Source organism: Antechinus flavipes, chromosome 3 (assembly GCF_016432865.1).
Source record: "Antechinus flavipes isolate AdamAnt ecotype Samford, QLD, Australia chromosome 3, AdamAnt_v2, whole genome shotgun sequence".
NCBI lineage: Eukaryota > Metazoa > Chordata > Mammalia > Dasyuromorphia > Dasyuridae > Antechinus > Antechinus flavipes.
In genome coordinates this window covers 381,718,015-381,735,450 of record NC_067400.1, presented here as the reverse complement: position 1 = coordinate 381,735,450, position 17,436 = coordinate 381,718,015, and the positions used below count along the sequence as shown (strand labels likewise).

Here is a 17,436-nt window from a genome sequence, read left to right as displayed (position 1 = left end):
TGTGCATATCCTTTGACCCAACAGTGATACTACTGGCTTTATATCCCAAAGACATCTTAAAGGAAACAAAGGGACCCACAAGAGCAAAAAATATTTGTGGCAGCCCTCTTTGTACTGGCAAGAAACTGGAAACTGAATGGATGCCCATCAGTTGAAGAATGGATGAATAAGTTATGGTATATGAATGTTATGTAATATTATTGTTCTATAAGAAATGATCAGGAGGATAATTTTAGAGAGGACTGGAGAGACTTACATGAACAGATGCTGAGTGAAATGAGCAGAACTCGGAGATCATCATACATAGCAACAAGAAGATTATAAGATGATCAATTCTGATGGATATGGCTCTCTTCAAGAATGAGATGATTCAAACCAATTAAAATTGGTTTTTTTTTTTTTTGCTTGCTTTTCCTGAGGCAATAGGGGTTAAGTGACTTGCCCAGAGTCACACAGCTAGGAAGTGTAAAGTATCTGAGGTCAGATTTGAACTCAGGTCTTCCTGACTTCAGGGCTGGTGCTCTATCTACTGTGCCACCTGGCTGCCCTGTTAAAATTGTTTAGTGATGAAGAGAGCCATCTACACCAGAAAGAGGACTGTGGGAAGTGAGTGTAGTTCTCAACATAGCATTTTCACTCTTTCTGTTGTTGTTTCCTTGCATTTTATTTTGCTTTTTTTTTTTTAAACTGGTCTGATTTGATTTTTCTTTTGGGACACAATAATTGTATAAATGTGTATGCATATATTAAATATATATTTCTACTATGTTTAACATATATTGGACTACTTGCCATGTAGGGAAGGGTATAAGGGAAGGGGGGTGGGGGGACTGGAACACAAGATTTTGCAAGGACTAATGTTTAAGAATTGTCCATGCATATGTTTTAAAAACTAAAAAGCTTTAATAAAAAAAAAAAATGGGGATACTCATCACTTGGAAAATAGCTGAAAATGCTGCAGTCAAATGGATGTAATGGAATATTATTGTGTTAATATATATTAATATAATATATAATAACTTTATATGAAGTGATAATAAGTAAAAGAAGTAGAAAGCAACATTATGTGATGATCAACTATAACGTACTTAGCTCTTCTCAGCAATAGAGTAATTTAAGAAAATTCCAAAAGATTTGTGATGAAAAATGTCATCCATATCTAGAGAAAGAATTATGGAGTCTTTATACAGATTGAAGCATAGTATTTTCACTTTAAAATTTTTTTTCTTTCCCATTTTTCCTTTTCATTTTGATTCTACTTTCACAACATGACTAAGATAGAAAGATGTTTAACATGATTGGACATGTAGAACCTGTATCAAATCATTTCCTGTCTGGCAGAGCAGGGACTGAAAAATTTAGAACTCAAAATCTTAAGATAATGTTGAAAACCATCTATACATGTAATTAAAATATATTTACATTATTATTATTAAAAGAAAAAAAAAAGAAAGAAAAGGATGGGCCTTAAAGGATTCATAAACAAGATTATTCTCCTTTTACTGGGAGTCAAACTTTTGATGAAGACTGGAGCAGAAAAGAGAAAACAAAGAAATGATGCTTAGCTATCAGGAAGAGTATATCTTTGTGAATAAATTATGTAAGTGACTAAAGAACAAGGCAGGCAAGAAAGGTCCACAGGAGCAATTTGAAAACAAATCAACTCCTTTCACTTGCCTGATACTTTTCTGAGATAAAACTTCAAAGACACTCAAAAGTATAATGACTCAAAGCAGAGTCCAGTCCCTCTTTCCTCTATGACAGACTCCTCTGAAACCATGAGATGGGACCTACTTTGGGATGAAGCCATTTTAGAAGAAAGCCCCTCTGATTTGTACAATTATGGCAGTTTTCTGTTTTTTGAAGAGAAAGCAGCCATCTAGAAACTCCTATAGGAAGACCAAATGGAATCTTACCTCTGGGAGGCATGTCTGTGGAAGAGTCAACTTCACAGAGAAAGTGATTTTCGCAGTCACCAATAACAAAACAGAAGTCTACGGGAGATGTACTACATAAAGGTGTAGCCCAAAAAGATGCTTCTGAAACTAGAAAAACAGAAGTTAAGATCAGAACAGCTTCAGTATCCTTGGGTCAGACAGGAAATCCAGAGGAAGGATAACTATTCTTCAAAACTATGTATGATCCCTGACATACTTTCTCTTTAGCAATAAGATCCTTTCTCAGGAGTCTCAGTCACTAGGTGTGAAAAGTAGTCCCCACACTAGCTGTTAAATGAGTTTCTAAGATTTTCTTGGTAACTAAACCTATTTTTGGCACCCATCTATATAACTTTAAGGGATTCAGGAATAAAATGGCTATAATTTTAGTAAGCATGTCTTTCTTAGTCTATAGGATTTGTGTTTCTTTAATATTTATCCCCTCTCCACATTTTTATTTCTTTCTTCTCTATGATTTTCTATCCCTCTTCCACCCAAGAGATGATTTCACTTCCCCCTTTCATATGGCAGCAGGAAAGCTACTCCAATAAAGAAACTTAAAATTTCACCCAGGATTTCCAGATATGAAAAAGACATTGATCCAACCTCTTTCTTCCTAAATAGTGAGACAAGGAGCTCACATCCACTTTACCTGGCATAGATAAAGAGTGGCAGACTGGAGCCCCCCAGTAAGAAGCACTCAGTGGAATGTCTCTCCGAGTCAGGGGCCCTTGAATGGGTTGATTGAGCTCCTTATTGATAGCAATATAGGCAGTGTGAGAGGAGACAACTCCTGACTGAAGGCTGATATCCACCACTTTTTTCTTGTCTTTTGCAGCATCCTCTAAGTTTCCATCAAGGGTCTGGATCATGGACTTGGCAGCCAAACGGTGAATGGTAAGTCTGAAAAGAGACAATCTTCTATGCTACCCATGAGGACCTGGGAAGACAGTTCTAACCCCCAAATCCAAGGCTTCCCAATACAGATAGGGAAAAGAAGGATGTGTCAATATGAGGGAAATTAATGAGAAATTAAAGAGATTACTGCCTCAGGAATAGGCAGGTAATCAGAAATGCTTGGAAAGACTTGTACGAATTGATACTGAGGGAAGTGAGCAGAACCAGGAACACTCTGTACATAGAAAAAGATTATGTAACGATCAACTATTAAACACTTAGCTTTTCTCAGCAACATAATGATCTAAGACAATTGGAACTTGAGATAGGAAATGTTATCTGTACATAAAAAAGAACTATAGAGAATAAAAGCAGATTGAGGCATGCTATTTTCACTTTTTTTGTTTGCATTTTTTTTCTCATGGTTTTTCCCTTTTGTCCTGACTTTTCTTTTACAACATGACTAATATGGAAATATGTTTAGAATGGTTATACATGTATAATCTATACCAGATTGCTCACTGTCTAAGGGAAGGGGAAATGAAAGAAGAGAAGGAGAAAAAAATTTTGCAACTCGATACCATATGAAAAATGAATGTTGAAAGTATCTTTACATGTAATGAGAAAAATAAGCTACTTCTGAAATTAAAAAAACAAAAAACGAATAAACAGTAAAAAAAAAAAAAAAAAAAAAAAAGAGGCAGAAATCACCAAGGATTCTTACTTGTCATCTGCTTTGAGATTCAGGGAGAATGGCACTGTGTTCCTGAAGCCTTCACTTTGGATCTTGTATTGAAGACATACCTCACCTGCTGCCTCTTTGGACTAAAATAGTTTAAGTAGAAAGGTCAGGTAGTAGATAGCCCATTAAAGGAAGTGTCTAGGTCTAAAACACAAGCATAGATATTAATTCAAGAACTTGCAGTGATCTAAGAGGCCAAAGGAGATCAAGTTCTAGATCATAAGTCATAAGCATCTGAGATGAGATTTAAACCCATGTCCATAGCCATTACTCTGTCCCATGTACCATGCTAAATCAGAATGGAGTAATGTTCAGGCAAAAAAAAAAAAAAAAATTTGGAACCAGGTACCCCACAAGGGAAAAGAAATTAAAACATCTGTTCATCCCTTATACATGCTAATTTCTAGATAAACCATAAACCCACCCACTAACAAAAAAAAAAAAAAAGCCTAAAATAATGTTTAAACATTGGCTGCTATACCCATGGAATCCAAAAGTAGAATGAAGACTTACTGCATTTGTCCCTTTCAACTGGGCATAGACAATTAACCTCTGACCCTGGAAGATGACAGCAGGAGCCAGAGAGAGTAACGTAGTCTCCAGCCCAGGGGGGAGAGTCCAGGTCAGGGAGACATCCTGGACCACCGGCTGCAGGGCCCGCTTTAGAGACCGGAGGGCCTGAGGGAACAGTGTGAAAGCTGCAGAGATGGAAATAGAAGGGACTTCTAGAAAAGAAGGGTTTAGAAGAAGGGATGGGTCTTGAAGGGAGAAAATAATTAAGGCTTGAAAAGATATTTCCTCCTCCATAGTCAGGTGAGAAATCAGGCTTCAGTCTTCCAAACAACTGAATACATCATCGCTCTTTCTTTGTTTTCCACAGTTCTTTTTTGTCATTTCAAGGGATACTAGGATAGTGGGATTTTTACAGTTGAAAACAATGGTAAGTCTAAGTGGCAGAAGCAGAACCTCCAGGAAAGCAGGGAAAGGTCCTGGTCTCTGAGGTCTTTACACTGGTCTTTATACGTTTCAATCCCTTCATGTTTATTTCCCTTAAGCATTCATCTGTCATGACCAGAGATTTTTCCAGGGAATATCTTTGATCCCTTTCAATACACAAAATGAAGTCAACCCTGCTCCACACTCCAGAGCTCTCAGATCTACATCTATAAAGTCCCAAGGCCCAGAAAGGGAAAAAGTTCCATTTCACCCGTCCCAGGCACATTTTCCAAGCACCTAAATACACAAAAAGAGCTACAGCCCAGAACATGGGGATAAGGACATATCCGTGCTCTGGTAGCTATTGTGGTGCCTCAGTCTGAAATAAGTGCTTTTGAAGGAAAAAAATAAAATAATCATGCTACCTTGGGCTGCATTCTGTCCTTGCCTGTGATGAATTCTGCAGTACCTCCAGCTGCTCGAGCAATGCCTTTAATAAGGCTGGTGGAAGCCCCTTCTCCAATTCCAAAAGAGAAACATCTGCAATGAGAAGACAGCAGGTGGCCAAAGGAAGTCTTGGGGAAAAGTTCCTGACTCCTACTTAGTGGGGAATTAAAGGGTAAGTGTCTTAGGAGGGATTAGAGTCATTTTTTTAGATACCCAGGCAGTTCATCATCATAGAATCATAGTCGGCAAATAAGAAAGAACCTCAGAGGCTCTTTGGCCCCAATCTTTCATTTTATAGAAGAAACTGAGGAACACAGAAATGATAAGTATTTGTCAAAGGCTAAATCCCAAAAATCAAACCTGTGATTCTGGTTGTTTTGCTGAACTTCAGCAATGACCTTCCATGTATCACATACTTCTCCATCTGTGAACACAAAGAGCTGCAGAGGGAAACAAGAAGTTAGACTCTACTAAAGCCACTGCAGGTTGCTCAGCCCAGAATCTCCCATCGTATACTAATATTAACAATATCATTATCATTTATATATCATATATATAATTTCACATTTATATCGCAATGACATAAATCATAATTAGATCAATATATCATAATATAAAGTTTTAACTATTATTGTAGCACCAAGTGCAAAGGATGAGACTCACCTTCTGGGAAGGGAAACTATTAAACCTCTCCAGTGTGTTGTTACTATTGATTTAAAATGAGGCAGTTACATAGTACAAGTCCTGGAGTCTTTTGAAGAAGTTCAAATCTAACATCAGGTACTTATTAGTATGTGATTCTGGGCAAATCATGTAACCCCAATTGCCCCAGAAAACCAGATCACTCCTGACTTCAGACAGAATTAAGTGCTGAGGACATATCAACAAAATTTGTGTCTTCCTTGCTCCCAGTCTAAGTTCCTTACCTGCCGAGGGTGGCCTGGCCTGCAGGATTTTCTATAAATGTCCTTCAGTGGCTCTAAGATTTCAGTTCCTCCCAGGTCAGCATCAAGAGCTTTTACTCTCTTCATGGCTTCCTCCATAGACTGCTGTGTGTATACCACACTCTCTCTGAGATACATACATAAGAGTTCCATGAGAGACATTTTCTAACAATGTTAGAAATTTAAACCTATTGTCCAATTCTTATGGTCCCCAAAGCTCCAAAGACAGATTTTATACTACCTCTTCACAAATTCTGGGATTATATTGTTTATAATATCTCCCTTAAAACTGTCCTATTTAATCTCCATCCTCTTCCTGACCTCTGTGACTCTAGCTAGACTCACGGAAAGAATGAGTCAAAGGATGATCCAAATCCATAGATATTAAAAAAACAGCCAAGGGGTAAACTCTTCAGCAGCAGGACCAGAGTTTCCTGAGTGAGAAAAAAGGTAGAGAAGATTTTTTTTTTTAAATAGTTTGACAATTTTCACCTTTATGATATTTCAGTTTCACCTGTTCTCCCTCCCTTCCAGGATTTCTATCCCAGTGAAATGACCCTTAGTCACATTCACATTTAGCCCACCAAAAGGAAATAGTAGTAATTTAATTAAGTAATTTAAGATTAGTTTAATCCTATAAATTTCATTTTTACTCCTGAAAAAAGTATATCTAAAACGAGTATAAAAGGAAAAAGAATCTGGTACCTTTGCACTCTCTATGCGCGACTGGACACCTCCTTGATTATGCATTGGACAGGACATGCTCCCTGAGCGGTCCATGAGGAAGATAAATTCACCAGTGCTCTCGCCCTGAGACTCAGGGATGCTAGGATAGAAACTCACCATCACAGCTGGATCTCCCATCAGGGAACCTACCCAGTGGTAAAAATAAAGGCGGTCATTTGGAATTGAAATTTACAAATCTGCCTGACTGCAGAAGACAGTCTTAAACTTTTTCTACTAGTGAGTCATTTTCACCTGAGAAATTTCTATGTGACCCTGGGTATACAGCTATATAAAATACATATATAATCAAATATATATTAATAATAAATCATAGTTTTGCAATCCCCACATTCAGTTATGCAATCCCATAAAGGATCACAACCCACAATTTAAGACTCAATGAATGGATAATACTTTCTGAGGAGTCAGGTCAATATAAAGAAATAAAATTCCTTTTAAAACTGTCAAGTAGAACAGGTACCCTAGGAAATAGTGTGATTGTCCCTTCTGTGGATAACTATTTGTTGGAGTTGTTTGCTGTCAAGGGATCATGAATAACTTGTTACTGATGGCCTCCATGAGTCTTTCTAGTGCTGAGATTCAGTAATAAATACTAGATATTTAAAGAAAAATAGCTGAACAGCTGGGTCAGTGATCTCTGAAAAACCTTGGCAAATAGGACAGGAAAGACATAGAATGATAGATCAGAGAAATGACATACAATTCTTGAATTTGAAGAAGATATTCAAAGCTTATGTTATTGCTACACAAAATAGTTATACAGGCCATGATAATAGTGATAGGCATTCCTAACTGCTTACTCCCTACGTGTAAATCCTATGAATGATCAGCTCCCAACTGTGTGCCCAATGTACTCATCTTAAATAAAATGTGGATAAAATGTAAGATCCTAACAACAAAACAAACCATATAAGCATACAACAGGGAAGTTATAGTTAGACAACACCTTCTATAAAAAAATCCTGCATTAGATAATAGCATCTGGTCTTACAATTCTGGGATCCTGAGTTTGTGATTGTATTCACATTATGATTTTATATTAAGTCAAAGGACCAGACAATAATATTCAACAATCAGAACAGTCTCTCTGTTCTTTAAGCCTTAGCATTTCTACATTTAGTATAATTTTTATTATACTAAATTTTCTCTTTTAGTAAGCTAATGAATCTCCTTCTTTGCATTCCTGAGAGCACCACCACATCCCATAGTTACAACCATCCTATTTCAATATTTCTCTGAAATCTTTATTTCACAAGAAGAAGAGTAACAGAAAGTAAGACACAGGACAAATGTCAGCATGCCTGGGAGGCATATCCTCAGCAAGGTAACAACCTCCTGAGATTGGCTCACCTGGTTTAGCATCAGCCTGGCCCAGCTCCACAGAGACACTGGGTGTGTTCACCTCTCTGTAGTAAACCAGAATCTCAACATCCCGATCAAACTTATGCCCTTCAGCCAAGGAAACCTGAATGAGTATGGGCCAGAGAAGAACAATGATGGGAAAAGAAGGAAATTCCAAGAGTTTTTTCTGGGTTTCCAGATGAGAGCAAGGGGCTGGAGAGTTACCTTCCCATTGTTGAATGACACTCTGAGATGGAGTTGGTATGAAAAAAAAAAAAAGATTTAGATCTAACAGAAGGGGAAAGGGTACAATATGTCCATCTTGTGGGTAAAGTTCAGGACAATGGACAGTAACTACAAACAAAAGGGAAGGATTCAGGTTTGGAAGTGGGCAGAGGCACCAAGGCAATGGTATTGCCTATCCACTTACCTGGGCAACTGTCTTGTCATCTTCCAGGTACCGCAGAGGACTCAGAGGACAGTTGGACTGGACTTTCTCAATGCCATGGGGAGAGCAGACATTGACACTGACGGTAAATGTGTAGGGCAGCTCCTTGCCAGGAAGTCGGGGAATTTGAGAGGTGATATTGTCTGCCTCAGCTGACTCTGCAATAAGTCATCAAATATTTTAGTAAGCGGTGATTGTAACAGGAATTAAGGTCCCTTTTCTTACCTAGGCCACAGGATCCAGGTAAAACCAGATGCCCCCAGTGTTCTTCCATCCCCAATCTGCCAACCCCTTGTTACCAGAGGAGGCCAGGGTTCTTCACCTTGTAAGAGATAGCGTGGATTCAAGACAGCTGGCAGGACAAAGCGAACAGCCCCATCTGCCTCCAACGATAGCTCTTGAACATAGCTCAAAGTAACAGCAGCCTTTTGATCAGGGGGCAAATTTCCTATACTGCAGCTAAAGATGTCACCAGAGCTGCTATCCTGCTCCAGAAGGAAGGCTTCCTGACCTTGGGAGATAGCATTCTCATAATTCTCCTGGGCCTGAGGGGCAAGAGAAAAACCAGGAATGAGGAAGTCCTAGGAACAAATAAAAGAGGAAAAAATAGTTTTGGAGAGAAAGCCAGAAGGAGAAATAATGAAAGGGGTAAGGCAGTCAGAAAGAAAAAAATCACAAAGTTGAGGGTAGAAGCAAGAATCACTCAAGTTGACTTCTCTCCAAATAGTTTCAGTGAAGATACAGAGACTTAGGGTCAGAAAATGATGACTACCTAGTTCAACCCCTTCATTTTTCAGAAAAGAACACTATGAGAAAAACAGCAGTTCAAATGAGGACAAAAGCAACTCAATATTTCCAGAGGAGACTACAATAAAACATACTGAATTAATATGATGAATGCAAGAGGGGAGCCCTGTTGACCCCTAATACCTGCTTCTTCTCTTGTATTTCTGCCACTATACTCTTCCCATCCACCTGTGCCTGGAAGCTATAAACAGCAGAGTCTTCATCCATGGGAAAGACAAAGAATGCTTCCACAGGTTCTTTTTCCTCATTCTTGTAGTCCAGGGTTGCACAAACATCTGCCACGAACTCATGGACAGACACATCCACAGAGATGCTCTTAAGAGGCACTGGAGAAAGGAAATGAATATCAGCCCTCAATTCTCTGCACCAGACTCCACAGAAGACCTATAGGGATTTCAGAAGACCTCTCTCCTTTCTTTTGTCCTTGTTTGACTCGTAGTAGATTTACTTACCTGGCTGTTTGGAGTTGGTGAGAAGACCACAAGGGGTCATGATGAAACTCTATTTAAAAAGAAAAAGAAAAAAGAAAAGATAAATCCCAAAGAAATCCATAGATGCTGTTCCAATGACACTGTTAATTCAACTTTTAATTGAAACTAGAATTCTCTGCTAGAAACAATCCACAAGTTTGAAGATAGGCAAAAATGGCAGGAAAAGGGAATGACAGGATCAAAGAAAACAGGAATGTCTCCATTCAATCTGAGAGCCCAAAGTCCAAGTTCCTCTAGCCTCAGGTCAGTGACTCCCATACTTTCTATACTTTCTTGACGACAGTGAACCTTAATTAGTGATAGAATTGTATGAACGACTACATATAATAAATCTACAAAAGGCTAGAAGAAAAGTTGTGGCTTCAGCCCCAAACTTTTAAATGAAGTGATGATTAATGACAAGTGAACATTCCCTCCTTTATTGAAGCAAGAACTATTAAGTCAACATAAGGGTCTGTAGGTAGGGGTTGTAGGTGTTTCCAAGGAAGGAATTATTGTTATTGCTGAACTACCCTCTCTAAGTCTTATCAAGTTGTGACCTAAACCCTAAAGAAAGCTCCAGATTCTTTTTTTCCCCCTCTTTGGTTGCTTTCTTTTCAACTTAATCCATATTTCAGCATACTTGAATATTACTCTTATAAGACAAAGGCAAGGTTTTGAATTCATCCTTCATTATCTGACCTTGCTTTTACTTTCTTAGTAAAGTTAGAGTTTTTCTTAGTAGAGTTCTTCAAGCATTCATAGAGATTTTTCTTTACTTTATCCCTCTTTCTCTTCCTCATGGGAATCATTTTTGAGAGCAGTCTTGAACTGAGGTCAACAATAATGACTGGTTGAATAACAAAAAAATTCTTAAGCACTTAGGAAGTATGATACAAGTTTAAAAAGAAAGACAGTTCCAGTTTTCAAGGACCTCACAGATTAAAATTAATCTCCAATAGATTTAAGAGATTTCCTACAGCTCTGGAAAATTTGTAGAAATCTGGGACATAAAATTCAACTTTTCTGCCTCTTTAATCCTTGAAGTCTACTCTTAAAATCTAAAGCATGTGTCAAACTCTGCCTTGTCTTCCACTTCTCTATCAAAAATTCTAAGCTAGCATGATCACTTCTCCACCAAAGTTTCTGTTCCCACCAAACCCACAAGCAGTTCTTCCTTATTAGTGAGCATCTGATTAAAAAATGGAATTTCTCCTGTTGATTGTTCCACTTTTTGAAGGATGAAATTGTCACTAAAGTTTAAAAAGGATGAGTTGTTGGGTTGGAGAAGGGGAGGGAGAAGGAAAGGATTCCAGCAGATTTTTATATTACTGAAATGTCTGACTCAAATTAGTGATGTGACTCAATCTCCCCATTTATATTTTCTTTAGGATTTGCAATATTCTTTGAAGACAATATTCCCTGCACCTTTTTCTGTTACCACTAGATACATTCCTACTCTTAGAAGACTGAGCCGAACTATACTTTTAATCCCCAACCAGTCAAACTGAGACCTGTTGAAGACTTTAGCTAAGAAAGGCCAAAGTCTCCCATTTCACCCAGGGTCATCTCCAGTGTTCCTGAATTACATCTTGCCACTGCACCCAGAAAGCTCTGGAAGGGAAAATGAAGCTGGGGATCTTGCACAGACCTTCTTACCTCAAATCCAATTCACTTACAATTCATGACATCACCTTACTGATGTCATGATCCTCTCGAGAACAGACAAACAACAACAATTTAATTAACATTTTAAAATATTTTAATAAATAACTTCTAGGTAACTGCCTGTTTTCTTTTCTCCGATACTATGAGCTTATTGAGAGCACGAATTGCTTTTGCTTTTCCTTATAAACTCAACGTTCAGCATAATGCTTGGCCCATTTTTTGTTGTCTTTCAGATTCCCATCCCACTCTTCCTGATCCTACTTGGAGTTTTCTTGGCAAAGATACTGGAGTGGTTTGTAATTTCCCTCAGTGGTATGTGACTTGCCCAGGATCACATGTATTTGAACGAGATGAGGTGAGATCTTTCAAGACAGTTGTGAAAATGGAGTAAGGCTTCATCTACTTCAGAGTTTGCATAGGCTCGCAGGACTTTGAAGATTGAGTGCAGGGCATACCTAAGTCCCCTTCCTGCTATCCTCTCATGACATCATTTTCTCCCTATTTCAGTCAAATATGGGCAACTATGTCAGCCAATAACAATGAGGGTCAGAGGTGGGAGGGGATATTTGCATTAGGGATTAAAAGTGTTAACCCTGTCCCGGAAGGTGCTTCTTCCCTTCCACTGTCGGCTGGATGGGTGGGATGCCCTTCTTGCCAGAATGTATAATAAACTTTGCTTTGCTTCTAGATATCTTCCTCACCATTTCTGAACCACATATATTTAATAAATTAGCTAATTATTGCTGCAAATTGGTTAAAGCCCAGACTCACGCTGAGAAATCAGCTACAGACGTCCACATTTACTCCACATTACACCCCCAAGTCAGCTCTATTCAAGAAGCCTAGTCAAGTTTCCATAAGAATGGGGAAGAATCCGGCAAATCAGAACTAAACTTGGGTGGGGCCTGCACAAAGTTATCAGCACTGGGAGAGGCCAGCAGAACACCAACTTTAGTAGATTGGGTTGGAACCAGAACTGCCCCCAGGGCAGCTCTAAGCAAAGAATAGGAAGAGACAGAGAAATAACCAGAGCTAAGAAGGGCAGTTTTCTTAATGGCAGAGTGTTAGAATTGGAAGGTTCCACAACAAATACACCCTTTTCATTTTAAGAGAGGAACCGGGTCCAGAGTTGGAAAGTGAGGATTCCTAGATCACACAAAAATAACGACAGAAATTGGATTCAAATTCAGACCTTTTGAATCTTGATTCCAAGTCTGGAGTTCTTCCAACACTCAACTCTTCCACTCAAACTTAAGAGATTAGGAAGCGACTGAAAAGGAGGTTTGTCAATAACAGTGGGCGCCAGAGTCTCAATCCTTAAAAACGAGTCCAGACTCGGAGACTCTCCCCTTCCAGGTTGGTGACACACCCTCCCTCCTTTGCATTGGAGGTCCCAGCGGGCCAGAAGCAGCCAGGGTCCCGTAGTACACAGGCCCGTGTTTAAGGGGGACCCCACAGCCGGAGACAAGGGTAAATGCAGGTCCAGGAGACCTGGCGCTCAGGACTAGGAAGGGCCAGACACCGTGTAAATGACTCATGCCCGTGAGCAGCACCAGAGCTCAGCAGCAGGAAGAAGGAGACTGCACCCTTTAGTCCCAGCGCAGATGGGGGAGTAGAGGGAACGGACACAGGAGGGAGTGAGCCATCAGGAAGAAATGGCCTGCCCTGGGCCCTGCTCCTGGGGTTCCCATAAAGGGGCAGAGACAAATCTGAACCCCAGAACCTGAACTGGAAGCCCGACTTACTGGGGGGTCACTTACGCGGGGTGACAGTAGGGACGGGGGGGCTGGAGGGAAACTCACGCACGCCGTTAGCTGAGGCACCAATATCCTGGGGGAGAGCGTAAAATCCCAAATTATGGAGAAGGAAAGTCAATTACCAGCCAGTTCCACAGTATTTACCAACAGAAAGCTTGGCTGCAAAGTGAAAGCATCTGTTTGGGCTTTCCGAGAAAGCCCCGCCCTCCGCTAGGCTCCTCCGGTAAACTAAGCGCAACATTCAAGAGATTGTCTGCCCCGCCCTCCTCTAGGCACCGACTGCAAACATGTGCTACGTTCAAGGGACTGTCTGCAAATTCATTACACCACATTTAAACGTTTTCCATAAATGGCTCCTATAGTCCGGCAGAAGCCTAACAGGTGTGTTCTACGCCTGGGGTTCTCTAAACTCTTTTCAGCATGTCCTCAGGGATGCTCTTTTCATGATACTAACAGTACTTCTCCCTTGTCCAATTACATCGCCATGGAAAGCTGGATTTTCTTCATAAACTTCCACCGAAACAAATTCGGATTGAATGCAGAAGCTGATAGGAGAATCTAGCTGACAGACATGAGAGATTTGCACTCCGCCCCCCCCTCCCCCGCCTCCAACAAAAAAGCAAAATAATACCATTTTTCTTCTTGTTTTTGTTTTGGAAAAGAATTATTTCTGTAAAATTATGTCATTTGTTAAACTTGTGTGTTTGTTATTGTTATTTTATGAATTTATATATATATAAATATATGTATATATAAATTTACGATAAATTACATACATTTCAAATCCCACATTCTACAGGAAATCTTGACAAACCCCTTACAGGGCAGTATTAGCCCTTTTAATTATTTCCTATTTATTCAATGTATAACTAGTTTTGTGTTCATTTGTTTGCTTGTTTTAAGAGCAGGGACTATCTTTTGCCTCTTTTTTGTTTGAGAATGGCTTAGCACAGTGCTTTGCACCTAAGCAGGAGCTTAATAAATGTTCATTGATTAAACAATGAATTTCTAATAGTCCATAAACATTTATTATATTGACCACTTCTCTAAGAGTAAACACACAAAAAAAGAAGCTCAGTCCTTGTCCTCAAGGAGTTTACAATCTTAAGGGGGAAGAGGGAGTTTTAAAAATGAGGAAGCTGAAAGGCAAGGAGGAGAGGAGAGGAGAAAGTATGGCAGAGATGGAAAAGATCATCTTGGGCAAATTAAGAATTGATGGCCCTGGGAGGATTGGGTAGGAAACCTTTGCTCTCCAATGAGGAGGCCTGATGCTGGCTCCTGATGGATAAGGCTCCTGACTATTAAGTTCCTGAAAGTGTGATGGAAAAGGAAAGCAGCAACTATAAACTATAAACAAAGTATCTTGGAGAGACTCAATCTTCTAAATGTAAAAGAGTGCTTAGATCATAAAGTTTGAAACATACTGCCTTAAGCCAATCCTGAAGCAAGGAGGAAGATGAGCAGCAAGACAGCAAATTATGGAGTTGGACAGAAAAACAAAATCTATAAAAGTAATAGTCTTGATTTGTTTGTAATTCTATAGTCTCTCTTCATCACCTGTATCAACCTCTTCCCCTGTGATTTACATTCTTTGGTCTCAGGGGTGAAGGGAGAGAAAGAGAGAGCAGGAGGACAGTCAGCCAGAATTTGCATTACCAAGAAAGCTCAAATTGCACAGCATAGCAGAGTTTATGCCATGACTCTACTATGTGTTTCCTCTGTATAAAATTATAAGGTGTGTTTCCTCTTACAACTGATAAAGTGTCACAAGTCTTATAACGAAGAACATTTCTGGTCTGGGATTTCCTTGATATAGGGACCTCTAAGGCACTATCAGAAACTGCTTATAATAGCTTTCAATCAGGCCTTTTGGATCAGGAAGGCAGTCAATAAATATTTATTACATTCTACTGTGTGCCAGACACTAGCCTAAGTGTTGGATCATAAACAGGTTTAAGATCCTGCCATTTTGGAAGATGTATATCTTAGTTTTTGTTTTCTCTACTATTGTTTTTTTATTTCCTCTGTATAAAATCATAAAGGTGTGTTTCGTATTAAAACTGATAAAGAATAACATGCCTAAAATTTAAAAAGTTCTTTATTCAGATTATTTTATGCCAATATAATCAGTCATATACAGTATTCTTTTTGTCCATGGATAATTTAACAACCTTGACCCTTGCATAATCTTGTGTTTCAGATTTTCTCTTTCTTCCCCCAGCCTCTCCCCTAGATGATAATCCAATATATGTTAAATATGTTAAAATAAATGATAAATCCAATATGTATAAACATATTTATACAATTCTCTTGCTGCACAAGAAAAATCAGATAAAAAAAGAAAGTAAATGACTAAAAGTGAACAACAACAAAAAGAGCGAGAATGTTATATTGTGATCCACATTCAGTTCCCACAGTCCTCTTTCTGGCTATAGATGGCTCTCTTCATCACAAGATCATTGAAACTGGCATCAGTCATCTCTTCGTTGGATGGAGTCACATTCATGAAAAATGATCATCATATAATATTGTTGTTCCTGTGTATAATGATCTCCTGGTTCTGCTCACTTAATTTGTATCAGTTCATGTAAGTCTCTCCAGGCCTTTCTAAAATCATCCTCCTGATCATTTCTTATAGAAAAATAATATTCCATAACATTCATATACCATAACTTATTCAGCCATTCTCCAGCAGATGGGCATCTACTCAGGTTCCAGTTTTTTACTACTACAAAAAGAACTGCCACAAACATTTTTGCACATGTGAGTTCCTTTCCTTCTTTTACGATCTCTTTGGGATATAGGCCCAATGAAACACTGCTGGATCAAAGGGTATGCACAATTTGATAACTTTTTGAACAGAGTTCCAAATTTCTCTCCAGAATGTCTGGATCCATTAACAGTTCCACCAACAATATATGTGTCCCAGTTTTCCCACAACCCCTCCAGCATTTGCCATTATCTTTTCCTGTCATCTTAGCCAATCTGAGAGGTGTGTAGTGTAGTATTTCAGAGTTGTCTTAATTTGCATTTCTCTGATCAATTGTGATTTAGAGCATCTTCTCATAAGATTAAAAATGATTTTAGTTTCTTCATCTGAAAATTGTCGGTTCATATCCTTTGACCATTTATCAACTAGAAAATGGCTTGAATTCTTGTAAATTTAAGTCAATTATGTTTTAGAAATGAAGCATTTATCAGAACCTTTTAACGTAAAAATGATTTCCCAATTTATTGTTTTCCTTCTGAACTGATCTGCATTTGTTTTGATTGTACAAAAACTTTTTAACTTAATATAATCAAAATTTTCTATCTGGTGTTCAATTATGAGTTCCAGTGAGTCTTTGGACACAAATTCCTTCCTTCTACACAGATCTTATGTTCTTCTAATTTACTTATAATATCACTCTTTATGTCTAAATCATGAACGCTTTTGGATCTTATCTTGGTATATGGTGTTAGATGTGGGTCAAGCCCTAATTTCTTCCATACTAATTTCCAATTTTCCCAGCAGTTTTTGTCAAATAGTGAGTTCTTATCCCAAAACCTGGGGTCTTTGTGTTTGTCAAACCCTAGATTGCTATACTTATTGACTATTTTGTCCTATGATATTAATCTATTCCACTGATCGACTACTCTATTTCTTAGCCAGTACCAAATGGTTTTGATGACTGCTGCTATATAATATAGTTTTAGTTCTGGCACAGCTAAAGCATCTTCATTAGCATTTTTTTTTCATTAATTCTCTTGAAGTTCTTGAACTTTTGTTCTTTCAGATGAACTTCATTATTATTTTTTCTAGATATGTACAATAATTTCTTGGGAAATTGATTGGTATGGCACTAAAAAAGTAGATTAATTTAGGTAGTATGGTCATTTTATTATATTTACTTGGCCTATCCATGAACACTTAATATTTTTCCAATTGGTTAGATCTGACTTTATTTGTATGGAAAATGGTTTGTAGTTTTGCTCATATAGTTCCTGACTTTCGTTTGGCAGACAGATTTCCAAATATTTTATACTATCAACAGTTATTTTAAAGGGAATGTTGAAAAGGCTGAAACTCTGAGTTGATGAACTGGGGTCATATAACTGAGCATTTAAGGCTAATTGTGTAAAAGGGATTACACGATCAATCAGCCAGGAAGCAACCTGATGGGAGAAAGGGATTACAGTTGGAGAGAATAGAGTTGTTGTATGCAGCTGGGACAACTGAGATACCTCCTAGAGAGGTGAAATCTGTTCCTCTCCAACCTATAGATCCCTCCATAGGCACAGTAGGCTTGACCATT

At 38.5% G+C, this 17,436-nt stretch overlaps 1 protein-coding gene across 25 annotated transcripts in view; it reads right to left on the bottom strand.

Annotated features, from left to right (window-relative positions):
• Positions 1-17,436, bottom strand: part of VWA5A (von Willebrand factor A domain containing 5A) — a 62,989-nt gene that overhangs the window by 20,349 nt on the left and 25,204 nt on the right. For 7 of the 25 annotated variants that reach the window (XM_051985900.1, XM_051985894.1, XM_051985878.1 and 4 more), the window contains exons 13-15: positions 3,559-3,659; positions 2,590-2,840; positions 1,917-2,045 (exon numbers count right to left, since the gene is read on the bottom strand). In XM_051985900.1, coding sequence (XP_051841860.1) covers positions 1,917-2,045; positions 2,590-2,840; positions 3,559-3,659 — 481 coding nt within the window. Of the gene's footprint in view, positions 1-1,916; positions 2,046-2,589; positions 2,841-3,558; positions 3,660-4,089; positions 4,255-4,937; positions 5,053-5,319; positions 5,400-5,885; positions 6,031-6,248; positions 6,338-6,608; positions 6,776-8,000; positions 8,116-8,421; positions 8,598-8,761; positions 8,985-9,369; positions 9,573-9,698; positions 9,748-12,576; positions 12,596-13,129; positions 13,381-17,436 lie in introns of those variants that run through there. The other 18 variants (XM_051985892.1, XM_051985880.1, XM_051985879.1 and 15 more) reach the window with 13 other exon arrangements.